This window comes from Mesoplodon bidens (assembly GCF_964165515.1).
Source record: "Mesoplodon bidens genome assembly, chromosome: 1".
NCBI lineage: Eukaryota > Metazoa > Chordata > Mammalia > Artiodactyla > Ziphiidae > Mesoplodon > Mesoplodon bidens.
In genome coordinates this window covers 1142396-1169877 of record NC_138176.1, presented here as the reverse complement: position 1 = coordinate 1169877, position 27482 = coordinate 1142396, and the positions used below count along the sequence as shown (strand labels likewise).

The 27482-nt window shown below is 64.6% G+C and overlaps 1 protein-coding gene across 4 annotated transcripts; it reads left to right on the top strand.

Moving 5' to 3' along the window:
• The first annotated feature begins 41 nt into the window (after window positions 1-41).
• PWWP2B (PWWP domain containing 2B) lies at window positions 42-26818 on the top strand. 4 transcript variants are annotated; one of them, XM_081226089.1, is made up of 3 exons: window positions 42-283; window positions 8524-9818; window positions 23166-26818. In XM_081226089.1, the coding sequence occupies exons 1-3, from the start codon at window positions 159-161 to the stop codon at window positions 23177-23179; spliced, it is 1434 nt and encodes a 477-aa protein (XP_081082215.1). In that variant the 5' UTR covers window positions 42-158; the 3' UTR covers window positions 23180-26818. The 4 variants fall into 4 exon arrangements, with proteins under 4 accessions (XP_081082215.1, XP_081082212.1, XP_081082214.1 ...); XM_081226086.1 differs by having other exon boundaries at window positions 8524-10121; window positions 23166-26814; XM_081226088.1 differs by lacking the exon at window positions 23166-26818 and adding an exon at window positions 19993-20141 and having other exon boundaries at window positions 8524-10121.
• Window positions 26819-27482: the final 664 nt, after the last annotated feature.

The window sequence follows — 27482 nt, the reverse complement described above, 5'->3', positions numbered from 1 at the left end:
GTCTGTGGGCGCGGGTGCCCCGCGCGCCCCTCCCGGCGCCCCCGGCCCGCTCGCGGAGGCCGCCCCGAGCGGAGCTTTGTGACGTCAGGCGGCCGGCGGGCGGCGTCACGCGCGGGGCTGACCCGGCGCGGGGCGGGGGCCGGGCCGGGACGCGGAGCATGGAGCCGCGGGCCGGCTGCCGGCTGCCCGTGCGGGTGGAGCAGGTCGTCAACGGCGCGCTGCTGGTCACCGTGAGCTGCGGCGAGCGCCGCTTCGCCGGGATCCTGCTGGACTGCACGAAAAAGTGAGCGGGGGCGGGGGCGCGGGCCCCGGGACGCCCCCGGAATCCCCTCGGGACAGCCCCCACCCCGCGCGCGCGCTGGCCCAGGGCCGGGGCTGCTCCGGGGCGGGGCAGCGTGGCGCCGGCGCCCGCTTTCGGTTTCTCCAGCCCCGGGTTCGGGGTGCGCGAGCGCGGCCGCCACTCGGGGGGGAAAAGTGGTTCTCAAAGTCGTCGCGACTTTTCGGGCAGGGGACCGCGCAGCCGGGCGGGAACGGCGATGGGCGCCGAGCCGGAGCCTGGGCGCGGCGCGTGGAGCCCGAGACCCCGCGCCCACCGCCGTGCCGCCCGGCTCCGAACTCCGCACGTCTGCCATAATTAACGCACTTTTCTTTGTTCAGACTCACTGTTGAATTCGGCTGCCTTGAGAATTGTCATCCGCCGGGGTGGGGGCAGTCGGTTCAGATGCGCTTGCCCTGTCAGTTACTCATAAGGGGGGGGCGGGGTGTAATGCAATGTCCCCCCCACCAGGAGCAGTCGGGGCTGAGGATTGCTAGCGAGCAGTTGTGTCCAGCGGCGCGATTTAAGAACACTGTTTCGGGCTGAGGAGCCCTGGGCAGAACAGGAATGAAAAGATACAAGTTTCAGAGCTGTGCTGAGCTCCCTTCGGGAGCCAGCGGGATTCTCTGCTGGAGGGGTCCCTGGGCAGGCCTGGGGGCACATCCATCCTGAGAGGCACCTGTATGCCGGCTGCAGGGATCCCTGCAGCGGGAAAGAGTCTCCTGGATACAGTGTCACATGGTAGTGAGCTGTCGCGCAGATAAATGATTAGGCATTAATCAGGCACTAATGTCTTGAGGCTCAGGCTGGGCCTTATTTTGAACCGGGAGCAGTAAACGGCTCCCCTTTGCAAAGGCCCAACTTTTTCCCTCAGTGGAGCCCAAATTTTGTGCCGGCGGTGGGGGTGTGGCAGGAGGACCATCACCTTTCAACGGCCACTCTGCTGGCATTATCTCCTCATTAGATGTGCCAGAGCCATTTATGTGCAAGTCATGTGATTTAACATATGGCGTCCCAGGTGACTGTCGCCCTGCTCTGCGCTGGCTACTGCAGAGAGTGCTTGTTGGGACCTGGTGACCCTCCGGGGCTGCAGCACAGCCGCCTGGAAGCCGCCAGGCCTGTCCCCTGGGGCGGCTGAGGGTCCTCTGCCACCAGTGGCCACCACTTCCTCCGCCGGCGTAGTCCTGCTTCTGCTCCTGGGTCTGTGCAGGGCTGCACCCCAGCGCTGCCTGCACAGCCCTGCCTGGCCTTTCCTCCCTGACAGGGGCCCTGGCAGGAGAGGTCCCCCCACTCTCGTTTTCTGTGCTCCCTGACTCAGGGCAAGGGAGGCTGGGGGTGTCTGCAGAGGCTGCCGGCCCCCGGCCCTTGGTCTCTGCCTCCAGGCAGGGCTCCCGTCCCTATAGCCCATGGCTAACCTGATGGGGAGATCTGCCCCCCCCACCTGCTTCCCCACCCCCTCGTGGAAGGAAGCAGACTCTGCTGGGATCCCAGCATGGGAACTGGCAGCTGTAGGACGTGTGGGCGGCAACCCTGCCATGGCCACATAAGGCTGTAACCGGAGCCGCCCACAGAACCGGGAGCTGGGCCTCGGTGGGCACAGCTCTGCTCAGCAGCTCCTCTTTCTGACTTGAGTGGGCTCCCCCCGCCCGCCCCCGGTCCCTGAAGAGAACCTGAGGAGAGACCTGGCCTCTCCCAACCCCTCCGGTGCCTGGGCTTGGCCCCGAAGCTGCCCCTGTCCCTGCCCACCCCACCTCCCCTCTGTGGGTCACCTCCAGTTTCATCCTGATCCCAGGTTTCTACCATGATATTATGATCTGCAACGCTCATGTTTACAGCCGGCTTGTCAGACAGGGTCCAGAGGCAGCTTACAACCTGGCCTGGGTGTTTCTGGCAGAGAGGCCCGGCCTCGGGCCTTGGGGGTCTGCAGCACCGACCTGCCTCCCTGGGGGCCGGTTCCTCCTCAGGGCCCACTCCCCCTACCCCATACGTCACGGTGGCAGGGCCGGTCAGTGAGGCCCCATCCCGGGTGTGGGCACTGACAGGCGGGCAGAGCAGCTGGGGGCTCAGATTGCAGGCGCCTGCCCACCTCCTGGGGCCTGTGGGTTCCAGGTCAGCAGGCCCGTGTGCCCGTGGTGCCCCAGCCGGGCGCAGACCAGTCACTGCCACGTGTCAGCACTTCTCGAGCTCGTGGGCAGACCCCGGGGGCCTAGGAGAACAGAGGGGTCCCCCGGGAGGGGCAGTTCACACGGGTCCCTGGGTCCTCTCCTGCAGCGGGGCCCAGCAGCCAGTGTTAATTTGGGGGCACTGGGGCGGCAGCACCCCTCCCTTGGTGCTCTGGGAGCTCTGGGCTGAACGTCTGTCTGTCCACGGAGGCCAGGCCGAGGTCCCAGCGGACGCTCGGAGCCGCCAGGCCGGTGCTGAGCCTTGAACCTGCTGACAGGCTGCTGTGTGATCTGAACCAAGATCCTTGGCTGCTCTGAGTGCCTGTGGCTCCTGCATCCACATTCATTCATTGAGCACCTACTGTGTGCTGGGAAGCGGCCTTAAGTCCCTGGCATAACTGCTGTGGTGCACGATCCTCAAGTATCTCGGGTGGGCGGTGTTCGTTCTGACACATAACGGTGCAGATGGCCCCGGCCTACCCTGACCCCACAGCTCCACTCTCCAGGCTGGGGTGCGGGGGAGGCCTCTTGTGGGTGATTTGGGGGTGGACCTCTGGCTGAGGACCTCAGGTGGGGTGGCCCAAAGACAGCAAAGTCTCCGAGTGCTGAAGGGATGGTCTCCCGGTCGGTGGGCATGAGGGCCAGCTGCCTGTCTGGCCTGGCCAATCCGAAGCCTCCGGCCTTGACCTCTAAGTGCGCGTTTTGTAAACTTCCCCAGTGTGAGTCACCCAGGGTGCCGCTATCACACATGACTCCGGGGCCCCTCTACTGCAAAGGTTGGGTACGGGCCTTTGGGACCCACACCTGCCCGGGGGGCTTGGGACCCAGGCTTCTGGAGACTCAGCTGGCCAAGAATCCCAGCCACGGCCCGTCCCTGGGCAGGAGCACGCCCCTGCTCCATCCCAGACACGTCCCCTGTCCAGGCCCCACTGGGCTCGTCCTCCCTGCCCTTGAGGAGCTGGAGGGACTGGGACTGCGCAGTGCATCACGGGGTGGTATGACCTGCAGCCAGTGGGCAGATGCCTCACAAAGGGACCTGGCCAGCATGGCTGGTCTCTGGAGCTGCTCCACGGAGGGGGTGGGGCGCGTGGGCTGGGGGCTTGGCCTTGTGCTCCTGGGAAGAGAGACACAGTCACCTGAGTCTTATAATGATGCTGATGGTTCTTCAGCCTTTGGTCCAGGACTCTGGGGGCCAGCTCTGGCGGAGACCCTAGGTTGATAACCACGGGGGAGGGGCAGGGTCCCACATGTGGCCTTGGATGAGGGGCCACTCTGGCGTCCAGGCTGCAAGTCCCCGTGTCATCCTGCTTTCCCCAGCTCCCTGAGCAGAGGTGGACCTCTGTGCACAGCAGCCTGACACCCACCCGCCCCTCCCCTCTCTCGGGGCTCCAACCCTGCGGCTGTCTGTCGGCAGGGCTTTGGTAGAGAGAAACGGCCGCCGTGTATTTTCTAAACCAACGCTGGGGTGTACAGCCTGGCCAGCCGCAAGGTGGGCCTCGTCTCGGGACCTGGACCTGTCTTGGGACTGACTCCAGGCTCTGCCCACAAGGTACCTGCCGCGCAAGGCTGCCCTAGGCACCTGGCCCTGGGCTTTGGCCCCCGGGATGTTTCTGTTCCGGAGCCACGTCTTCTCACCTCTTTACAGGACACCGGGGCGGCCTCTCCCCGTGGGAGGACGAAGAAGGAAGGTCCAAGGCAGATGGGGACCTGGCCGGGGCCAGAGGCTGCCAGTGGGCACCAGAGGCGCTTGGGACCCAAGCCTGCCGAGCTGGGAGGGGGCGGGTGGGGAGGCCGCAAGCTCTGGCAGGCGGCAGGGCCCCTCCTAGCCATGGGCCCGCCCAGGCCCGCTGCTCTCGGATGGGTGCTAGGCTGGAGGCACAAACGAGCCCCAGGGACGTGTGGGAGCTGAGGCTTGGCCACTGGTGTCCCACGGAGGACTGCAGGCCAGGCCGCTTCTCTCTGGGTCCCTGTGTCCATGCCGGTGGCCGTGCCCTCACCTGGGCAGAGCGGTGGGTGACCCTGGGGACTCTGTCTCCTGTTCCCTTGGGGGCAGAACTGCTCTGCTTTGGGGTCTGATCCCTGTAAGCCTCCTGGCTGAAGCTCCCTGTGCGAACTTTTCGCCCGGGCTCGGTCTCCCCAGCCTCTCCTCAAAGCGCAGGCCATCTGCCCCTCCCCTAGCTCCCCAAGGATGCGGTGCTGAGGTTTGCTCAGGGCCCCTCGGGTTTCTGCATGGGCACGTTGGCTGGCCTTGTGCTGCCTGTCGAGGCTGGGCCAGGCCCTGGCTCCGCCCATGAGTCACTCCTGTGGGGCCCCGTGAGTCCAGACCTTCCGCACTGCAGAGGGCAGGACAGTGTGGGTGCCTGGGTTCCTCACCCTGAGCCTGTCAGGCCATCTCTCTGGCTCCAGGGCCACCCCAGCCCTCTGCCTGCCAGGGCCCTGCAGTATCACGTGTGGGGCTCTGCCAGGCTGGCCAGGGCCTCTGTCCCTGGGTGTAGGCCCACGTGGGCACAGCCCGGCTTCTCCGAGGGGCCCGGCCCCGTGGTCAACCCACAGGCCGCGGTCGGGCCACGCCTTGTGCCTGGGGGTCCAGCAGGCACCCCTCGGCGGACAGGTTGCTGAGGTCCTTCCCAGAGAGAGTGGCCTTGGCTGGTGCCATTCCCGCGCCCAGAGGCAGCAGAGCTGGGGCACGAGCACGGACCCTGCCTGTCTCCCGACCCGCTGGTCTCCCTGGTCTCCCTCAGCTTCACTGTCCCATCCAAGAAATGGGAATGGTGATGACGGCGCCTCATGGGGCTGTAGACAGAGAACCTGCTCGTGGTCTGCAGCCCGGCAGCCAGGGTCCCGCTGGCCCTGTTTACTCACCGGCAGGCGTGGGTGTGGCCTGGGCAGGGCAGCAGCTCTGGGAAGGAAGTGTCCGAGTCATGGGGCCCGCCGTGGCAGCCGCGGTGCCATTCCACCGGGCCGTCTGCAAGGAACCTCCCCCTCTAGGCTGCAGCCCACAGCCCTGTGGGCAGAGGGGGCAGGCATACCAGGGCACTGCTCACAGCCGAGGCTGCCTCCCAGTTTGATCTGCCTGGGCAGGGCGGCGTCAACAGCCAGACCCTGTCTGTGTCTGGTGGGTGCAGACCCGGCCCACCCAGGGGCCCACAGCTTAGTGCTGTGGCTCAGGTCAGGGCCTGGGTCTCTGGCCGTCCTGAACATGCAGAGAACCCCTGAGGGTTGTGTGTGATCAGTGGGGCAAAAAGCTCCCTGAATGGGCCACAGCTCCAGAGTCTTCAGGGCCACCTGTCCCCAGCCTGTGTGTGCAGAGAGGTGGCCAAGGAGACTTCAGAGCCCCCCGGGCCGGCTGGCCGAGGGCACAGTCCAAGCCTAGGAGGGTCCTGGAGGGCAGCTGGGTTGGGGGGTGGGGGATGACGGGAAAGGGGCTGCCCAGGGGTCCTGCAGAGCAGGAGGGGCTCTGCACCAGCACAGACAGGCTGACTGGCGGCACAGGCCAGGCTACGGGGGGGCGGTGAGGAGCAGAGCCCGAGGAGGGGATACAGGCTGGGTCCTAGTGGGGTGACAGCCCAGGGGCCTGGGAAGGTGGGGCGGGGTGCGGATGAGAGGGGGGTGTCAGAGTGAGCCCCCAGTTCGTGGCCTGGGTGCCTGTGAATGGTGGGCAGGAAGTGGGTTTCGGGGAGGCCTTGGGAGAAACCCTCCAGCCCCAGATGTGTGGATCCAGCCTGGTGTGTGGGCCCCCTGGTGCATGTGTGTGCACACGTGTGTGGATGCACGCTTGCATGCGTGTGCCTGGGTTTAGTTTGCCAAATTCTCAGCCTGTTCTGAATGCCCACGAGGGGCTTGTTGAAGGGAATGAGCCAGGTGCCTGCTCTGATGCCTGGGACTCGGGTGAGGTTTGGTGACACACCAGCCTGTCACACGACTGGGTGGGGGCTTGTCGCCCACACCTCGACACAGGCAGACTTTTTCCGTGAAGGGCTGGTGGCCATGCGGTGTCTGTCACAGGTGCTCAGCAGTGCCGCAGGGGCCCTGCACGGGCAGCGGGCGTGGCTGTGTGCCAGTCACACCTGACTTACAAAACCTGGTGGCTGACTTGGCCTGGGGGCCGTGGGGTGTGGAGCTTCTGTGCCCAGTGCCCGACCCGGGGCTGGTGAGAGGGTGGCTGACAGTCAGGGCATGATCCTGGGACCCCCTTTCCCACCCCTGTTCCCCTGAAAGTCTCCGCCCATCCTGGTATGGAAATCATACATGCCTGCTTCCCGTGGCGGCTGCAGGAGCCGTGAGATGCGCCCCGCGGGCGGCCACCGCTGACAGACGTGGTCTGTGGTGCTTGTTGTTGTTATTGGTCGGCTGGGACGTGGGGGCCTGTGGCCGCGGGGCCGCAGTGGGAGCCAGTCCGGTGGGAACGGCTTGGTCTTTCCTGGGAGAGGGGCCCTTGAAGAGCCACATGCCCACGGGTGATGGGGAGGGGGGGAGGGGAGGGATCACAAGGGCTGCCCCCCGCCGCGCAGAATCCCGCCTCACAGGGGGCCAAGGCCCTACTGCTGGCCTGTGGCTGGACGCTCCCCGCAGGCGGGCCCTGCTGCCATCTCTCCGTCTCTCTCTCTGTACCCCTCCCCCTCCCCTCTTCTCCCTCAGTCAGGGTCACAGGCCACAGGTCAGCCGTCTGAATGAGCTGCATCCTCCATGGCCAAGCAGAGGGCAGGTGGCCGTGGCCCTGGTTTGCTGGACCCTGTAGATGCAGAAGTCATTTTTGAGAAATGACTTCTTTGAGAAACAGCAAAGCTCACTTATCTTTTCTACTCTGATTGAATTACAAAAGGGAGGGAGACACTGAGGTACAATATTCTAATCCTCGTTTCTCTTAACTTGGCTAAAAGTCTGTTCAGTGCTTTAAAAAAAGTGAAAACGAACAGCTTTTAGCTAAAGCAGTTCTTACAAATTAAATCGCAGGTGTTTAAAGTTATGTGTGTCACCGCCAAAGAAAGGTGTAGCCCGTTTGGGCTTGGTTTCCCTCACTCGGAGCAGTGTGTTTTCCTGTGGCTCCCAGAGCAGCTTGCTGATCGGATATGACTTCCCGACATTCCCAGCACGGGGCCTGGGGGTGACGGTCATTGGCTCTAGAAGGGCGCTACTCCCAAGGCATTTGATGCCGGGACACCTGAGTGGAGGCTGCTGGCCCCAAGCTTCCCGGGGAGAGAGTCCCGACTGGGGGGCTCCGGAGGTGCCGGCCACACGCTCAGGCTCAGCTGTGGGTCCTCGCGGGAGGGGGGCCTCCTGCTTTCTCTGGCCCCTTCCCATGGGTCACGTGGCCTTATCGGTGCCGCCTGGCCCTCTCTGTCCTGGAGCTGGAGGTCCTGAGGGAAGGGGCCAGGAGTGCTGGCAGGAGGGGTGGTCCTTCCAGGTCATGGTGGGCAGGGGCGGCCTGAGTGATGCCCTCACCTGAGAGCCGTGGAAACAGGTGGGCCCAACTCAGCATTCAGGAGGGAGCGGGCTCACTCCCAGGCCCGGGGCTCAGGTTTGGTGGCTGACCCCTGTCCTTGCTGGGCCTGGCCACGAGTGGCCCCCACCCCCAGACACACGTCCGGCACCTGGGACCCCGGTCCTATGGGCTGTCCTGGGACTGGGGGTCCTCCCAGGGACACATGTGGGGTCTTCCCTCTGGGAGTGCTTCCCTCAGGGAGGAGGGGCCTGAGTGGGTGAGGCCTGTAAGGGCCGCTGGCCACACAGCAGCCGGACCCCCGCAGGCCAGGTCAGGCCCGTCCCAGGAGCCAGACCCCGTCCCCAGGCTTCCTGGGCCCCACGCCTGCACCGGGTCCTGGGAGGCCTCCAGCTTCGAGCCCGCGTTCCCCTTGTTGCCACGGAGTGAGGTGTGGGTGCTCAGTGCCTGTGGGGCCGTCGGTCTCCATGCTGGTCGCGTGACTTCAGAGCACAGCCTGCAGCTGGGATGCCCCCGGGGCATGTGCTGGGCCCTCCGGGAGGGGGGTCTGCTCACGGCGGGGTCCTCCCTGTCCTGACTGTCCCTTTCTGTCTCCCTACCACCAGGTCCGGCCTCTTCGGCCTGCCCCCATCAGCTCCGCCGCCCCAGGCCCAGGACCCGCCTGTCAACGGCTGCCACGAGCCGGCCCGCACGGAGGGGGACACAGAGGCGATGCAGCTGGGGACAGGCCCCCCGCCACCTTCCAGTGGGGACCAGGCCCCTGAGACCACCAGCCCCGAGCCGCCCCCGCTGCCCGCCGGAAGCCTGCCCCCGTTCCCGCCCTATTTTGAAGGCGCCCCCTTCCCTCCCCCGCTCTGGCTGAGGAACACGTACCGGCAGTGGGTGCCGCAGCCGCCCCCGCGGGGCATCAAGAGGACACGGAGGCGCCTGTCCCGCAACCGCGACTCTGGCCACCTGGCCCTGAGTCCCATCCGCCTGCGGCCCCGCCAGGTGCTCTGCGAGAAGTGCAAGAGCACCCTGAGCCCCCCAGAGGCCAGCCCCGGCCCCCCGGCCACCCCCCGGCCGCGCAGGGAGCCCCGAAAGCCCGAGGACCCCGACGGTGGAGGTGACACGACCGCCAAGAGGAGCAAGAGGGAGAGGCGGCAGGAGGCGCGGGCCCGGGTCCCCCGGAGCCCAGTCATCAAGATCTCCTACAGCACGCCCCAGGGCACCGGCGAGGTGGTGGAGATCCCCTCCCGCGTGCACGGCTCACTGGAGCCCTTCTGCCCCCCGCAGGCCCCGCCCGGAGGCCCGGACCCCGAGGCGCCCAGGGACAGGCCGCCCACCGGGGCCCCGGCCTCCATCCCCAAGCTGAAGCTGACGCGGCCCCTGCCCCCCAGCGCTGCCCCGCCGCCCCCCAAGATCCGCCTGAAGCCCCACCGCCCGGGGGCTGGCGAGCAGGAGCCCGTCTACAGGGCCGAGCTGGTGGAGGAGCTCAAGGGCTGTGGCCGCGGCCCCCGGGCCGGCTCACCTGCGCCCCTGGCTGACGGCTCTGCCCGCTCTGGGCTGGCGGACTCGTCTTCTGGAAGTTCTGGCGAGGACGACGACTGCAAGGGGTGTCCCCGAGGTGAACACGGGCCTGACGGCCTGGCTTTTCTCGCCGCCTGCCCCCGGAGAACTGGCTGTGCCAGCGTGTCAGTGTGGAGCAGCGACAGCCTGGACGAGTCCAAATCGTCCAGCTCGGAAGTGACGTCACCAGACATGTGTGACCTCTCGTCTGGCGACGGCGCGTCTGTGCCGGCCTCGTCCAAGGACGCGCAGCCGACGGTCCCACCCCTGACGGTCAGGCTGCACACGCAGAGCGTCTCCAAGTGCGTTACCGAGGACGGAAGGACCGTGGCCGTAGGGGACATCGTGTGGGGTAAGGTTCATGGTTTTCCTTGGTGGCCAGCACGTGTCCTGGACATCAGTCTTAGCCAGAAGGAGGACGGGGAGCCCTCCTGGCAAGAAGCGAAAGTCTCGTGGTTTGGTTCTCCAACTACGTCGTTCTTGTCTATTTCAAAACTCTCCCCTTTCTCTGAATTTTTCAAACTGAGATTTAACCGTAAGAAGAAGGGGATGTATCGGAAAGCTATAACAGAGGCTGCCAATGCCGCCCAGCACGTGGCCCCGGAAATAAGGGAGCTCTTAACCCAGTTTGAAACGTAACTCGGGTTCCGACCAGGTGAGTGTGTGCGTGGAGGGCGGCCTCTCTCCGGCCGTCCCGAGCCCGTGTCTGCATCTGGGCTGTCCCTCCGCCCTGGGCCTCGGTGAGCCAGGGGGACACGAACGCCCCTGGCCATCTGGCTCGCTGCTCCAAAGGGGGCCGTCTGGACAGTCGCCCTGCTTGCTGGCAACATTGTCCAGCTTTTCAATTCACAGAAGAGGTGCTTTAAAAGCAGGCGAGGGGCTTCCCTGGTGGCGCAGTGGTTGAGAGTCCGCCTGCCGATGGAGGGGACACAGGTTCATGCCCCGGTCCGGGAAGATCCCACATGCTGCGGAGCGGCTGGGCCCGTGCGCCATGGCCACTGAGCCTGCGCGTCCGGAGCCTGTGCTCTGCCACGGGAGAGGCCACAACAGTGAGAGGCCCGCGTACCGCAAAAAGAAAAAAAGAAACAAAAGCAGGCGAGTCGTCAGCCACCTGTTCAGAGAACAGAGCTAGTTTGTGTTTTGCGGCCATTTTGCAAAGGACCGTAAAAGGTCTCCTTGCTCTTTCGTTTCCCTTTGGAGAAAGGAGAGGGTTTTAAAGGTGGCGGCTTTGACGTATGGGGCGGTGGGGAGCGCAGGGAGGGGCTTCCTCTGTTACTCTTCCCAGGCTGCAGGCGGGGCCTCCCTCCCTCCCCTCCCCCACCTCCTGCTCGCAGGTGTGTCCAGGGGTCTGACTTTGCCGGAAGGAGGAAAGTCACTGAGCTGCCTGCCCTCAGAGCTAGTGCCTGTGGCCCAGCGCTGCTCTGCTGCTGCCAGTGGGGGCTCCCCTCCGTCAGCCAGCACGTGGGTCCTGGACATTGGTGCTGGGGGCTCCAGGCTCCCGGTGGCGGGGCCGGTGCTCTGGGATCTGTCCCTGGGCCAGTGCCTCGCCCTCTGTCTCTGCCCCCAGGAGACCTTTGTAGGATCTCCAGCCACAGGCCTTATGGAGCCTCTGTGGGGTTGGGGGTGTCACCACCTGGGGTTGGAAGCATCACCTTGTGCAGTTGCCGTGTCACCAGGTGGCGTGGGGCATCACCGTGTGGCATGTCTGGCGGGGTGTCGGGAAACGGCCGGGGGGCTGAGGGCCTCTGCCGTGAGCTTCCCCTGGGCCCCGAGGTGCAGGGAGATGTGGGCGTGCTCTCATCTGATGGTTGCCACCAGCTCTGGCCTGGGCAGCGGGGTGTGTCCAGCGGGTCACTGGCGCTGGTGGCCACTCTTCCCAGGTCTGACTACCCTCCCTGTCCTCCCCTGGTTGGTCCCGGGCAGGCCATGGTCCCCCGAGGCTCCAGGCCGCCTGGGTGGACCAGAGGGGACATGACAGGGTCCCCTGTGAGGGGCAGCCCGTGGGGTCAGTGCTCTTCCTGGCCCCGTGGCCTCGTGCCCACGCCCACAGAAGCAGACAGCATGGCACAGGGGCTGGCCCAGAGGATGAGCTGGGCCTCTGCCTTCATCTCCGGACCCTCGGGTGACCTTGTGTGGCCTGGCTGTCCTGCTCACCCACCTGTCTGTGCCGGTTTCCCGGGTGAGGCGAGTTTTTAGGGCTGGGCAGGGCCAGCTCATGTGGCTGGGGAGGGGCTTTGTGGAGTGCTGGTGCCCGCTCCCTGCTGTGCCGGGTGCAGCGGGGTCCTGGGATTGAAGAAGCAGTGATGAGGGGCACATCTGGGCTGGGGTCCCGGCCGGGGCTCCTGAGGCCTTGTCCCCACCCCTCCCCCACCTGCTTCCCACATCACCTCCTGCATGGCTCCCCGGATTCCAGGCACGAACTTCTCCTGTTGGGAACCAGGCACATCCCCCATCAGTTCTGGCCTTCGTGTTGGGGTGTGGGCGTGGCACAGACCTGGGGGCATCCAGGCAGCTAGGGTCTCAGGTGAGGGCGGCCAGCTCACCTGAGGGGCAGCGGTCCAGAGAAAGTCCAGATGCCCTGGCATCGGGCTTCCTAGGGCATCTCCCTGCTGTGGCCAGGCTTAGGGGCACCCCTGGCTGCGGCCGCGTCCCGCTGGCCTGGGGACCACTGGGGGGCCCTGCCTCTCTCTGTGCCCTTCTGCTCCGGGCCCCGCCCCTCTGCTCACAGGGCCCAGCCCGTATTTGGCCTGGTGTCGGGCACCTTGCCCACGTGCCCCTGCTGTGGGCAGAGACAGCCCCGTGGTTTCAGGGCTCTGTGTATCAGGAAGCAGAGGAAGAATCTCGCTGGACGGGTTTGCCTGCTGCGGGGGCCTGTGCCCCCCGCCCCCGCGGGGTGTGGAGCTTTGGGAGCGTGGCGGGCGGCCTGGATCCTCTCGGCGCCAGAGCACCAAGTGGTTTTGGCTGATGGGCTTTTGGGTTTTGTTTTTTGAGGCTTAAAGACTGAGCTGAGGTTTGTGCCAGCCAGGTGGCTGATCTGCTGGCGTCAGCAAGCCGGGGTCTCGCGCTCAGGTGGGGTCCGCGGTCTCCTGGTGGACAAGTTTGCTTTCAGGTGTCAAGTGTCTGGGGAGCAGCTGTCCAGGCTGCTCCATGAAGGGGAAGCAGGGAACTGCCCTCACCAGGGAAGGTGGGCTTCCCCAGACAAGCTGAGGGCTGCGGGGCTGGTGCAGGAGGAGGGTCCCGGCAGAGCTTGTGTGAGATGCTTGCTGGTGGCAGTGCCCCGTGGCGGTGCTGAGGTAGGGGCCAGGGTCACCAGCACCCGGGCGCGTCCTGGGAGGAGGAGGGACCTCCCGGCGGGCGTGGGCCCCCCGGGCCCCCCACGGGAGGGCTGGGAGGCTGGTACAGGGGCCTGGAGCTCGGCCGGGAGGCCTGCTGGGGAAGGTGGTCCTCCAGGCCCCACCCACCGGCCACCCCGGCCTGGCCCAGCTGACCCTGCAGCCACCTGAGGATGGCTGAGGTGGTGCCAGGAGCTCCTTGGGATTTGGGGTGTCCATGCTGCCCGCAGGTGTGTCAGGAGAGTCTCAGCAGATGTGGGGCTGGGCCCCTTCCAGGGGCGTGTGCCCGGCACCTCTTCCCCGAGAGACCCTGCCCCCTTTGCAGGGCTGCTGGAGGCTCGGCTGAGAGGTGGGTGCCCACGCGGACGTTGTGAGAGTCGCGGAGCCGGCCTGGGGCCTGGCGGCCAGGGAGCTGGGGAGAGGCCAGCGGGGCCTGGCTGGGCACAGGGGCTCTGAGCAGGCACCGCCCCCAAGGTGCTCGTGTGCCCCAGCGAGGCACATCTCCCGAGGGCTCCGGGCCCAGCCCTGGCCCCAGCAGGCTGGCGACTCTGAGCCTCAGTTTCCCCATCTGTCTCCCGGGTAGGGGGTGAGTGAGGGGACTTGTCTGCAGCCGGCTTTCTGGCTCTGCTTTCCCGGGGGTCCTCCCATGTCCCCCCGCGGTGGGGCCGGGGTCATGCTCCTGACTGGATGGGCTGGGCAACTCCTGCTGCCCACTGGTCAGGGGGGCGAGGGTCCTGCAGGTGGGACAGGGATGCCCTGAGTGTAGGGCTGGCCCCCCAACCTGACAGGTGACAGCGACTCCTCCCGGGGGTGGTGTGACCCCAGGCCTCTTCCTCTCAGACCCGGTTACGTGCCTCTTCTCTCCCCACCCACCCACCCACCAAGGGGTCGGCCTACCAAGGACTGAATGCTCTGCTGGATGGGGGACAGAAGTGTGCAAAGTCACCGAGGCCCTTGTCTCGGGGGCTGGGGAGAGGGCTGTGACTCACAGTCCCCAGATTCGTGCCTAATCACACACAGGAATGTGCTGAGAGGGGACAAGGGCCTCCCAGCAGAGTGTCTGGTGAGGAAGCTGATTTGGACTGGGGATCTGGGAAGGCTTCCTGGAGGAGGTGACACATAGCTGAGATTAGAACAGTGAGCTAATCATGAGCTAATAGGGTGGGGATGAGCATCTGAGGATGCAAAAGGAGCAGCATGTGCTGGGGCCCGTGGCAGAACGAAGCTGGGCATGTTCTTAGGGGTGGGGAGAGGCCCAGTGTGGGCCTGGTGGCCTGAGGCCCCAGCTGGGGCCTTATCCTCAGAGTAGGGGTGCCATGGGAGAATTTCAAGCAGAGGGTGGATGGTCCTGTGCTCTGGGACAGCAGTGTGATAGGGGCCTGGAGGCTGTGCCATAGGACGGAGGCTCAGACAAGGATGGGGCGTGGGAGGGCCACGGGGAGCAGGGGGCAGAGGTCCAGGGGACGGGCTGGGCTGCTGGGACCGCCATGCCCCTCGTCGGCTGTGGAGGGGGTACTCTAGTTGCCGGCATGTGAACGCCTGGGTCTCGGCTGGGAGGAGTCTCGGGGTCCAGCCTCGGAGGAGCCTTGGGGCCGAGTGATGGATTCGTGGGATGACGTGGGTGAGGACAAGGCCATGGGTGAGCACGGATGGGCTGGGGCCTCGCCCAGCCCGCGGGCACCACCCAGGTGAGGGCAGGCGGTGATGGAGCCGTCCATTACTGGGTGCACGGTCACTGGGAGCGCACCCCAAGGGCCTGGGAGGGGTGGGGACGGGTGCCCCGGTGTCCTGGGAGCCGTGACAGCTCAGAATGCCATCCAGTGTCCCAGCCTCTCAGCCCAGTGGGAAATTCACAGGCCCCATGTGAGCTGGGAGGGTCCAGGGCTGGGTCCCGACCTCCCGTGGAACCGCAGGGGCCCTGGCCCCTTCCCTTCCTGCCCAAGTGGCCGGGCTGCTGGCCAGCAGGGAACTTTTGGGGCTCACTCCGCGGACAGCTCCGAGTGCTGGGTTTTTTGGTTTCCCTGAGTGGAGGGCACTCTTGGGGTGAGCCTCATCCCCTATGAACTTCCTGTGGCGCTGGTACAAATGACCTCACGCTGGGCAGTTGGAAACAACAGAAATCTCTTCCTATGGTTCTGGAGGCCAGAAGCCCGAGTCAAGGTGCCGGCAGGGCTGTGCTTCCTCCGAGGCTCCAGGGGAGGGTCCTTCCTGCCTCTTCCAGCTCCTGGGGGGCTCGGGCGCTCCCGGGCCTCTGGCGGGATCACCCAGCCTCTGCCTGCATGGTGACGGGGGCCTCTCTGCTGTGATGCGTCCCCCCTGCCTTCTTCCAGGAGGACCCTGTGAGGCGTTTATGGGCCACCTGCTCAGTCCAGCCTGATCTGCTCATCTCAAAGCCCTCGTTCCATCACACCGGCCGCACCTGTCCCATGGAAGGTGACATCCCGGGTTCCAGGGTTGGGGCCCCACTCGCCCGCTGCGTCCTCTGCCCACTCAGCAGGCCCGTGTGGGTCCGTGCACAGCGCGTGCGGGGAGGCCGTGCACGGAGGCGGCACCAGGGCCGCTTTCGGCTTCACAAGGTGACTCTCCCGGGAAATAGAGACATCCGCGGGAAGCCAGCCCGGACCCGTGCTGCCCGGCTGCTGGCGGCCGCCCGCCCCGCCCCGCCCCGCCTGGAGTGCTGACTGGGCGCCCAGTCCCCAAGCGGAGGCGTCCAGATCCTGTCTCCAGGGGCCGCTTCCCTCCTGTGCCTCTTCTAGAACGGTATCCTCGAGGCGAATGCCCCAAACGGGCTTTTCTCTCTTCTAATGCTAAATAAAGATGTACTTCTGCTTCTCAGCTGACTTCCGCGTTGCTTTCAGGGAACTCAGGTCCTCTGTGAGGGTTGTAATTATTTTGTTCCAGAGGAAACTAAGGCCTGTAATTCCGAGGCTGCTGCAGGGGCTCAGGCCCCGCCCCCTCCCCGCCGTGTCCCCAGGTGGGTGCACGGGGACACAGGCCCGGTGTGTGCAGTTGCTCTGCTGGGGTCCCTAGCGGGGGTGGGGACTTCTCCCAGCCGAGGGGAGGGGCTGCGGGCCTCCTGGGCTGGGCCTTCCAGGCCCAGTGCTGCCCCTCCCACTGGTGAGATGCCTTAACCACTCTTTGCCAGGGGGCCCCACCGCCAGCTCCAAATACTTGTCCCTGTTCCTGTCCTGCTTCTCCCCCACTGGACGGAGCACCTACCCCGAGGTCGGAGGTCCCAGAGCACACGGGGAGGGGCCCGAGCTCTGCAGTCCTGCGCCATGGGATTGGGGTGCGACCCCTCCGTGGGACGGTGGTCCCTCAGCTGCCCGTCGGGAGGCCCTTCTGTCCTGGTGACCTGATCAGCTCCTTAGCCATTCTGCAGGAACACTTTGGTCACCTTTAGATGAGGTCTTACAGAGCAGACGGACGAGCGTCTGAGTCGGTTCCCAGCACCCTCCGGAGTGACCAGCGTGTCTGTCACAAACATGGCGGACACCTCTCAGTCCAGGCGAATGTCCTCTTTGACACCCAGATCGTCCCATTGTTGGCCACGGGCTCATCGGCTCATGAGTCCGCCTGACGACCACAGCAGTCTCTGGCAGCGGCCTTGCTTTCTGCCAGGGCTCGGGATTCTGGGTCACCGTGGGCATTTCTGGCCCAGACGCGGGGTCAGCCGTTTCCCGAGGAGTCCCGGGTCCTCTCAAGGGGACTGGTATCCAGCCGCCATCCTGCCTGGGTGCGAGGGGTGCTGGCTGCTGGGGTCACACCGTTTCCAGGTGGTTTCTTAGCCTTTGCAGTTAACAGACCTTGGAATTTCTTTCAGGAGAAAAGAAATCATGACTTCACACTGATTTTTCTAATTCAGATTTTTTACTTCTTCAACTTTCATATTTGCATCTCTCTCCTGTTATCCTGAAGATCTTGGCTCTTAGTGATATTAACACAATAATTTTACATGCAAAAGTTAATATATGTAAAATATTTAATATATGTAGACTACATCACGTATGTAATCGTTTCAGACAGTGATGCCACCAGGTTGCCCGTGGGCCTACACCAAGCTTTGCTTGCAGGCCTTTTGTCCCTGGCGCTGGCCCTTCGGGGGACACGTCAAATTCCTGTTTCAGAGTTATCAAGACAGCGCCCCCTCCGTGGTTGTCATGACCTCAGGCACCGTTAGGGTCACTGAGCTCCTTTTTTCGTTCCATCTGTAGAGATTCCTTTACATTTTGATTCCGTGCACATTTCCAAGGGTCCCAAGTCAGCCCGAGCCTCGTCCCGGCCCCTCCGTGCTGACCTCCTCCTGCAGGCCTTCTTTCTGCTGTGTTCGCTTGTCCTTGTGTTTGCAACAGAAGCGGACACGCAGGGCGCCCCTCCCCAGCTCTCGGCTCCATGTGGCAGAGCTGCAGTGCCCGCCCACGCTGTGCCCAGCGGCCACCTCCTCAGGGACTCTCTCCTGAGCACCCATGTACGGCCGTGACCCCAAGGAGCCCCCAGAGCTTGGGATCCTCCATCGCAGCAGCTTGGTCGTCACGGCTCCGTCCCAGCCCACCCCTTCGTTCTGTGCTGCTCTATTTGGTGTCCCCTTTGGGGAAGTAAGTTCCCGCACACCCAGACCCACGCGCTGCCTGGCACACGGTAATGCACACGGGAGCCCAGCCTGCTGGGGGCCTGGGCGCGGCCCTCCCCCGCCCTGCCCTGCGCCAGGTTCATGGCACTCTGCACGCTGGGCTGCATCACCAGGAGGGGGCCCGTGGTGCCCTGTCCCGCAGGGGGGAAGACGGGCCCCCAGGGAGGCACAGCCAGGGTTTGCTCCCAGGCCGGGCTCTGCCCTGTGCGTCCGGCAGCCCCTGGCCCTGGAGAGGCACAGCCGGGTGCCTGACGCGGGCCCCACCCCCTCCCTCAGCACCTCGGGCGAGGGGACATGCTCCCCAGCCGTGGAGGAAGGGGCCTGGGAGGGTGGTCTGGCTCCGGGCGGCTTGGCATCTGCCCCGTAATGTCTCTGGGTTAAGAACCCCGAGCTGGAGGTGTCCACACCCGGTCTACACAGCAGATCTGGATGGAGGGGGCAGCGCTGGCTGGAACAAGGGGCCGCCTGGGCCTCTGGACCAGGAGGTGGGCCACGTGTCAACCCTCTGCGTATCCTGGGGCAATGACGTCAACCACAGCTTTCCAGCGCTCCATCCCGGAGGAGCTGGTGTTCCTGGGAACTGTCCCCTTCCCCTCTCTGTGTCTGGGCCCGGGTCTCACCAGACCTGGTGCACTCTGGGTATGGCTGAAGGGACCACGGGACCAAGCGGGTAACTGGGGAGGTGGGTGTTCGGGGGCCATGGCCAACGCCTTGCTGGTCTCCGCTGGATTGAGGGAGCGGCTTTTCCTGAGCCACGCTGGATGGCCCGGTGTGCATGGCCCGTGGAAGGTCGTGTGCCCGCAGGGCTGCTGTGGGCTGCCTTCCCAGGTGGCATCGGCGATGCCAGGCCACAGCTGCCTTCCTTTGCTTCCTTCCTCGTGAGGCTCCATGGTTCTCACTTCCAGTGGTGGCTGCTTTGTTTCTTTGCTCGTGAGACGCTGATGTCACCGCATTTTGGAAGGCTGTGGTTTGGGGAACTGGCCTTGTCCGTCTGGTCTTGTGCTGAGCTCAGCCGGCCTGGTCATCATCCCGCAACCCAGGCCCTGTCGTGGAGGGAGGGGAGCCCCCCATCCCCCCCATCCCCCCATCTTCTCAACAGGCCCCCGGTCTGCAGGCAGCTTAGCCCCGTGAGGGAGCTGAGCCTGGGGTGTCTGACCGCCCTGTGTGGGGGATGGGCTGGGGGCCACTTTCCAGGCTGGAGACCCCAGGTTGGGATGTACTGCTAGGAGCCCAGGGTGGTGTGGCCTCTGCCCCACGGCACCCTCGTGGAGAGACCCGGCTCACGTGTTGCTCATGCGGTGCATCGGCGCGGCCCCGTGCCAGAGGCGCCCTCCTGCTGAGTGCCCTGGTGCCTGGAAGCTTCCCGGTTAACCTGCTCCCGGCAGGCAGGGAGTGGTGGGGGCCGCCGGGGGAGCCACGTTCGGTGCAGGTGGCGTTCGCCTCCCAGTTCGAGGGGCCTCCGGCATCGTGGCTCCCCCCTCAGATACCTGGGCCCCCGGGCAGCTGTGGGACCGCATGGCCTGCCGCTTCTGGTCAGGGCTGGGGCGGACCCGATCCCTGGGGTGCTGGCCACGGGAGGCGGGGCACGCTGGGGCATCGGGGGGCCCTTCCAGGACCCAGACTAGAGGGAGTGCCACCTCCAGGGATGTGAGGGCTGGAGGGGCCTCCGGGCCAGGACTGTGCTGAGCGGCACTGGGGCGATTCTTGGGGAGGGAGGGACTGGGGGAAAGGGGTGAGGAAGCCTTGCTGGGCAGTGGGGTTGGTTCCTAGCCAGCAGGCGTCTTCCTCCTGGGAAGAGAAATGAGCTTCTCTCTAGAGGACCACCAGCAGCAGCCTCTTGCCGTGATCTTGTGCCCTTCCCGTAGTTTCTAAGTGGGGTGGAGGACAGCAGGGCTGGGGCGCTCTGGGGGGCAGCTCAGGCTGTCGCGGTGAAGGGACAGGGACCACCCCTCCCAGAGGGAACGTCCCATTATTAAAGAGGGGCCGGTGTGTCCCAGGCAGAGGGCCTGTCTTAGTCTCAGGGGTATTTCCCTAGCTGCTCAGTCAAGAAGAAAGTACAGGGAAAGTCCGGGTTTGTCCCCAGAGTTACGAGAACCCCTGCTGTCCTCACAGAGGCCCAGGCCAGCCTGAGGGCTTCCGAGAGCCACCTGCTGGCTGCCCCAGGCAGGGAGGTGGGACAGACGCCAGTCAAGACCCATCCCCCTGGGGCCTCTGCATCGGGGTTTCTCCTGCCTGACCACCAGGGCTTTGGTCATCGCTGCTGTCCCGCGTCCGTGTCCTCTCCGTGTCCCCTCCGCCCCGTCTCCTGGGGCCTCTGGTCGCTGGGGACTCGGGGGGTGGGAGGGCCCGGCAGCCACCACAGGCAGTGAGGACGCTGCCTGGTGTCCACCCTGTCCTGGGGCACCTGCAGAGGGGAGACCACCAGCGTCAGGGAGGGCCTGTCCCCAGGACTGGCATTTGGAGAGGGTATTTGGTGGCTCAGACAGTTTGGGCAGGAGGCGGTTGGGAATTGAGAGCAAGGTCCAAGACTTTGTTTTATGGTTTCCGTCTTTTTCTTTGCCAAGGGCAGTGTCCCCGGAAACCTGCTGCTGGCAGACACTGCAGAGCCTTTCCTGGAGCCGACCGTCTGCCCAGCCCAGGGTGCTCCCGGAGGGGGCGGCCTGTCTCAGGCACTGATGGGCAAGACAGACCCGGCTGCGGGTACTGGGCCCCGGGTCCGGGATCTGGTCCTGGGTTGGGGAGGGTTCTGGGCCCTGGCTTAGGGCTCCGGGCCCCGGGTCCGGGTGTGGCTCAGTGGACGTCATGCCCAGAGGCTCCTGCTCTCAGGGGTGCCCCGAGACTGGGAGCCCGCCGCCCTGGGTGGACGAGTCTCCTTAGCGGGGCCTTAGCACTACACTCAGGACTTAGAGGTCTTTCCCGAGTTTGCTCAGGGTCCTGCCCGGGCCACATGCCTTGCATCCCTCTGGAGGTGGCTCTGGAGCCCCCAGCCCTCTCCATCCGATGCTGAGCTGCTTCTTCGGACCAGCCTGGGGGCCGTGACCGAGCTCCGAGACGATGGGGAAGCACAGGGCAGGGGGGATGGCCAGAGAGGGGTCCCTCCTGCACACCCCAAGTCGGGCTCCTGGCCGGGAGCTTTCCTTGGAGCCTTGGGGCAGGGGGATGACAGTTTGGAGCCCGACGACCGGCTGCGGCCGGGGCGAGTGTGCGGTTCAGTTCGCTGTGGTCACTGCTGGTGTTTCTTTCCTGGTCATTGGAATCCTGGGGGCTTTGGATAAGGAGCAGGATGGCGGCTCCCCTTCCCCACCTGCCGGCCGGGCCACTAGGCCACGGGGTCACTGCTTTCAGACCTGGGCAGCGATGGTGACAGGAGAGGACCCCTGCGCTGAGGCTTCGCCAGCCCCTCCACCGACGCAGGGCTCAGGGCCCACAGGCAGCCTCGGGGATGGTGGAAGCCGTCTGCATTTCTCTGTGCAGGTGCATCTCCTGGATTCTATATTTTAAAAATAAGTGGAATGGGCTTCCCTGGTGGTGCAGTGGTTGAGAGTCCGCCTGCCGATGCAGGGGACACGGGTTCATGCCCCGGTCCGGGAAGATCCCACATGCTGCGGAATGGCTGGGCCCGTGAGCCATGGCCGCTGAGCCTGCGCGTCCGGAGCCTGTGCTCCGCGAGGGGAGAGGCCACAGCAGTGAGAGGCCCGCGTACCGCAAAAAAAATAAAAATAAGTGGAAAAAGGCTTTGGTTCCTATTTTACATTATAGTAAGATGTTCCTGAACACGATATCTTTCCATTGAATTTTTATTTGTAGCAATGTTACATACGCTCATGGTTTGAAAGCCCACTAGTAACATGAAATGTGTAATGAAAGGATTTCTCTGCACAGTCCTACACTTATCTTGCTGTTTCTTCTTTCATGATTTCTCAGCTGAAGCCTTCTTTATAGACTTTTTTTGCTGTGGAAAAGGAAGATTTTGCAACCTCATAACACCCCCTTTTCCTGCCACACAAACACACAAACATGATTTCTGGCTAAATCAAGATTCAGTGTTGATATTAAAAATTGCAGCTTAGGGGCTTCCCTGGTGGTCCAGTGGTTAAGACTTCGCCTTCCAATGCAGGTTCGATCCGTGGTCGGGGAGCTAAGATCCCACGTGCCACGTGGCCAAAAAAAAAATCATAAAAAAAAGAAGCACTATTGTAACAAATTCAATAAAGACTTTATAAATGGTCGACGTCAAAAAAGAAATCTAAAAAAAAAATTGTAGCTTATCCATGCAGATAATTATGAATATATTTTGTTTTTCTTCAGATCTGTTCTCTGCAGAGTTGGACTTGCCTCATTTGGGGTCGTTTATATATAATCAGTTATGAGTTCCCAGGTCTCTGAGAGAAATCGAAACCTCTCAGTGACTTCAGACACGTAGGGTATTTGTTTCAGTTTATGATCACTCTGTGAACAAACTTCCCCAAAACACAGTGACTTCAGACAGCTCTGCTTGGTTATTCCTCATGATTGTGTGCGCTCCCGGCCAGTGGCGTCAGCCGGGCTGGGGTGTCCTCGCCTGCCCAAGGCCTCGGCCGGCGTGGCCGGCACCTCCCCTCGCACACGCACGCCCGGGCCCTCCACGTGGCTGGCGTGGCCGTCTCAGGGCATTCGGGGTCTTGTCATAGCAGCTCACGGCTTCCAAGACTGCAAAAGCAGATGCCCGCTCTCGGGGCTAGGCCAGGCTCCGGCTGGCACCTCTCCCTCCTCCTGTGTAGGCACGCTGTCACCGGTGCGGGTACACCTCCCCTCCTGGGGGGCCAGCAGCCCCTGTGCGCTCCGCCTGTTCTCACTGGACTCTAGGCTCCTGGCCTCTCCCACCCCCTCCTTCCAGGCTCCCTCCTTCCCAGAGCCTCCTGTGACCGGCAGAGCTGCGTGTGGGGAACACTTTACCCCTGTTTTGTGGGACTTGGGGAGCCTCCCCTCCCTGAGAGCCCACTGCTTTCTTTAGGGAGGGGCTGGCCCTGAGACGCAGGGCTGAAATGTCCGCTGTCCCTGGTCGAGGATGACCACCTGGTGGTCACATGGGAGGTGGGGACAAGTCAGGAAGCAGGGCTGAAGCCTGGGCTCCCCACCAACCTGGGAGAGGATTTTCTTGTCCAGGGTCTGCCCTCTGCCCCACCCCCGCCCACCCCTGACCCCAAGGGGGTCTCTTTAAGCCAGGAGGGTGCATCTGGTGGTGGGGCGGGGCTCCCAGCTGGGGGCGGGGCTCCAGGGGTGTCAATCACTCCTCACACTGGGGCCTTCTGAGCCTTGAGCCTGGGGCACGTGCACAGCCATCAGCACCCCCCAAACCCCCAGTTACTCACGGCTGGCAGGACCCAGAACAGTTGGCCTGCCTTCAGCCCCTGTGTGCCTGGCCCAAGGCTGCGGGGCTGCAGGACAAGCCTGTGGTCTGGGTCCCTGGGCCACTGAGGATCCTGCACCTTCCCTGGGCAGTTCAGGGCCCCTGGTAGGTAGGGTGGGCACGGGGGATGCAGGGCTCAGACACCTGCCCCAGAAGAGGGGCGGGGGCACCAAAGGAGGCGGGACTCCCGAGATGGTGAGGGCTGGGTGAAGCTGAGGGGCCACAGAGCCTGAGGGAGAGACTCAGAGGAGCTGGGTGGGCACTCTGGCCTGGTGCTTGGGCTCCGAGAGGCCTGCCCCCCGGCAGTGGACCCTGAGGTAACCTGTGTCCCTTTCTGCTTCCCCCCAGGTCACAGACAATGAGGGCATGGCTATTCCCCTGCAGCTCCTGACTTCAGGGGTGTCCTCCGCACCCCCGCTCCGTCCCAGGACCCTGCAAGCCTTCTGGCCGGCTGCGCGCAGAGACCCGGCCCGCGGGGTCAGCCTGGTTCGAGGCCTCCGGGGGCAGCAGGTGCATCTGGCCACGAGGACAGGACACCGGAGCGCTGCGACTCCTCTTGGCCAAATGTATTTATTCCCCCGACGCAGACTTTAGCTTTTCTGGTTTGTGAAGAGCCAGAGCCCAGCAGCAAGGGTGGCCTCCGGGGTCAGGGCGCCCAGGGGAGCAGGGCCGCGTCACCTCCCTGCTGGCTTCGGGACAACCCAGCCCCGGGCGCACGGGGTCTCTGTGTGCTTGACAACCGGCCGCTTCCCCCTCCTCATCCCCCTCCCCATCCCCGTCCCCCTCCACGTTCATCCAGAGCGTGGGTCTCGCTGGGCTCCCCGCACCAGCCCCAGGGCCGCCCTGTCCCCCTGTCCCCGTGCGGAGGCGATGGGGCTGCCACTCTGCAGTCAGACTTCAACGTAAAAAGGATAAAAACCTCGCCTGTTCTTTGTAAGAGTGCGTTCCATACCCCTTTTTGTCACTCTGAAGACCAAAAAGCAAACAGAAAGATAAAGAAAATGAGTTCTGCTCTCGGTTTAAATGTAAGAGAACAAAGAGGTCTGTGGGGAAGTCACCGTGACTCCGGCGCACCTGCGGTGCGGGTGGACCCCGGGGAAGCGCTCGTCGTGTGGACAGTGGCGGCTTTGAGGGCGGGTCGCTTGCGGTCCTCCTTCCCCGTGGGCCGGGTCGCTGTTCTGGCTGCTGCTGCTCCTCGGCCAGCCCCCTCAGGGCTTTCTAGCTGGCACGACTTTCCCAGGCAGGACGACATCTCAGGAGGTGGAGAGTTTGCTCGTTTCTCCCTGTGAAACCTCGACCCCCTGGTTTCCTGGTCGGCTCCTTCAGAGCCGAGGGACATCCCAGAGGGGACGGTGGTGCCTCTGCCTGTTCCTGGCTTTACTAGAACATTCGTGGTGTCCCCACACCCAGCAGGACCTGCTCCTGGCCAGGCCGGAGGTCCTCTCCAGGATGGAAGAGGGGTGGGACTCCCTTCCCCGTGGGGCCTGGGGTTCTGGGCCTGACTCTTGGGTGCGGGTAGCGGGAAGATGGTGGTTTTCAAACATTTGGAGCATCAGAGCCCTTTTCTCAAACAAAATCTTACCAGAATAAACCCCCTAGGAGGAGCTGTTCTGGTCCAGGCCCTCCCACCCTGAGACCCACCCCCAGAGGAGGGAGGGGCAACCTTGCATGAGTCCAGGAGGGCAGAGAGGGGGTGCTATCCTTCACCTGCCCTCCCCTACCCTTCCTGCCCCTGCCCTGAGGGTCCAGCAGAGCCAAGGCCCTGACTTGGGGCAGGGCAGCCTGGCCTCCGTGTGCAGGCCAGAGGGGCCGTCCAGACCCTCTGCGCCCGCGGTTGCCCAGAGCTGTTCCCCACCTCAAGCCCCGCTCTGAGGCCTTGGTCCTAGACGACTCCCTTGGGGGCCAGGGGCTGCCACGCCCGCCTTGAGGGAGACGCAGCTGCCCTGGGATGAGGCCTGGACTTGGGGAGGAAGTGACGACCCCGCAGAGAGAGGGCGTTCCCTATAAGCCAGGCACTGCTCCGCGGAGAAACGCATGTCTCGGAGTGATCGGGACCCCGGTCCCCCAAGATGGCAGCCTGGCCTGGGCACGTTCACTCCTGACTACCGGCCTGGCTCTCCCAGCCCGGCTCTCCCAGCCCCTCCCTGCGGGCCAGCGCAGCAGGACCAGCCCCAAGGTCAAGTGCAAGGATGGCCACCAGCACATGGGGCTTTGGAGCGCCACAGACAGATGGGGGACCGCCTCTGCAGGAGACACAGGCAGTCCCTTGCCCTGGAGTCGCCCCTGGACCGTCCCAGGCCAGCGCCCTCTATGTTCCAGCTGGGCCTGGCCCTGATAGGACCCTCAGGCCTGCGGGCTCCCCGGTCCCTTGACCACCCTGCTCCTGATGACCTGACGCCACCTGGTCCTGCTCAAGGCACTCTCCTGCCCTGGGCTGGGGGCCTCTCCATGCCATGGCCCCAAGGCTCCCCTCCAGCCACCCACTGCTCAGACACCCATGGCACCCAGGATGGGGCTGCCCGCACTGAAGCCTTCAGGAAGGCGGCTAGGCCGGAGGGGCTAAAGGGGAGCCGAGTCCTGGCCATTCCTGTCCCAGGGCTTTATATGCCCCCGCCAGCTGGGGCGCGCTGTCCCCTGGGACAGACAGCAGTTCTAATTGAAAGGGAAGGCAGACTTTTTTTTCTTCAGTCTTTGTGACTGTTTCTTTAAGCAGCAGATCGATCACGTTTTCTTGCCAGTTTGATGTCGTTGCATCTCACCGCGCCCTTCTGTGTGATCGCCATTCTTCTCAGGACCCAGGAGGTAGGACCCTCACTGAGAGCTGGCCCCCCAGACCTGGGCTGATGGCTGCCTCCTGGTGGTATCTGGGGTGCCACGGTGATGTCCGGCCCTCAGCTCCTTCCCCCCGCCGGCCGCCCCCCCAAACGCTGGGCACAGTGGCTGTAGGAAGGGAGTGGGCCTCCAGAGGAGTGGGCACCTTGTGGGGGAGAGGTGGGAAAAGCTCAGTGGAGCAGGAAGGCCCCTGCCATTCTGGAAGGGGCTGGGGAGGGGCCCTCTCAACAGAAGGACCCCACAAGCACGTCCCAGGCAGGAGGGGCCGGTGTGCTTAGGAGGGGAAGGGCGGGGAGGCCGGGCTGTCAGCGGAGCCGAGGGAGCTGTCTGGGGCCCTCCTGACTCTGGGTCCCAGCTTCCCACGGGTCTCCCTAGAACAGGGCCGGCCGGGCCTCCCTCGTGTCCCTGTGGGGAGGGTTCTGCCCCCTTAGCAGGGGGTGGGCCCCTTGGGGAGCCCGTGGGGAGCCCTTGCCCCGCCCCCCATTCCCCTCCAGCCTCCAGCCCCACAGGTCCCTGCAGGCACCCAGCAACCGCTCGCCCACCCGGTCACACGACCCTGCTCCCCATGGGGCTGGCTGCCTGCCCCCAGCCCCTTGGCCAGCTGTCCTCACCTTTGCTGTGGAGCAGGCTGGCCGGTGGAGGACAGCAGGGTGGAAGGCGACAAGTGTGCAGGGCACATGACTGGCTTTCTGTCACCCTCCCCCCGCCCAGCCCAGCCCCGTTCCTCCAGGGGATGGGGTCTCACACCCACTCCCAGCTGCGGCGAGGGGCAGGGGCTGGCGTGGCCGGTGCCGGGGGAGAGCATCTTCCTCCCTCTCACCGCCCGTTCGAGGTCCTCCAGCCAGGTGGCCCATTCCGGCCAGTCCCCTCCGTCCCGGAGGCCCGAGCCCCCGACCCCCAATCCACGGTCTTCAGAAGCCAGAGCAGCCAAGGAAGCATGCACTGCGGGGATAGGGCCCACGTGGGGTCCTAGGTCTGGAGTCCGGGGTCTCCTTAGCGTGGCCACTTCCAGGCTGAACCCACATCAAGGAGAAGGAAGGTAGAGGGACACAGGACACGGCCCATGGTGGCCTGGCTCCCCCTGAACCCTGGGGTGATGGCTTACTTTTGGGCTTGTGGTGTCCATCTAGAAGAAGCCATCGGGTAGAGGGGCACTGATTGGGTGGCGGCCCAAGGAGGCAGTGGAGATGGGTCTGGGGGCTGGAGGGGCTTCCCCTGGGATAGAAGGGAAGCCCCCAGATGGAGGAGCTCCTGAGCAGCTGGCCAGAGGGCATGAAGCCTGCTGGTCCCCTCTGGTCTCCCACACCAGCACCACTCTTTTAGTTTCCATGGAAGCCTAGGGCTAGGAGGACCACCGCTATCCCATTGTTCAGATGGGGGCACCAAGGTCCCGAGACCGCACTGCCAGGCCAGGGTGATGCCCCCTGGGGTTCGGGACTTGTCCTCTGGTGGGGGCAGCCCCTGCTCAGGGAGGTCAACGTCATCTTCAGGTCTCGGAACTCCATGGGGTGTGCGACCTGCCTGTGCCAGGCAGTGTGATTCTAGACATGGGCCTGGACCCCAGGGAGGCCTGGGCTTCCAGGTGGGGGCCAGGTGCTGTACAGCAGGGGTCGTGGGTGGGGCTCTTGGCCCCCGGGTGACTGGCTTCTGCAGCCCCTCAGTCCCGATGCCCCCTCCCCACTGCACCTCTGGTCTCCACTCCCCATAAAGCACACAGTATGGGAACACTCCACATGCCACCTGCTAGGCTGCTCTTGGGGGTGGCGGTGGCGGTGAGGGGCAGAGCCAACATTTACGGGGCCCTCACCGTGGGCCTGCAAGTTGCCACGGTGC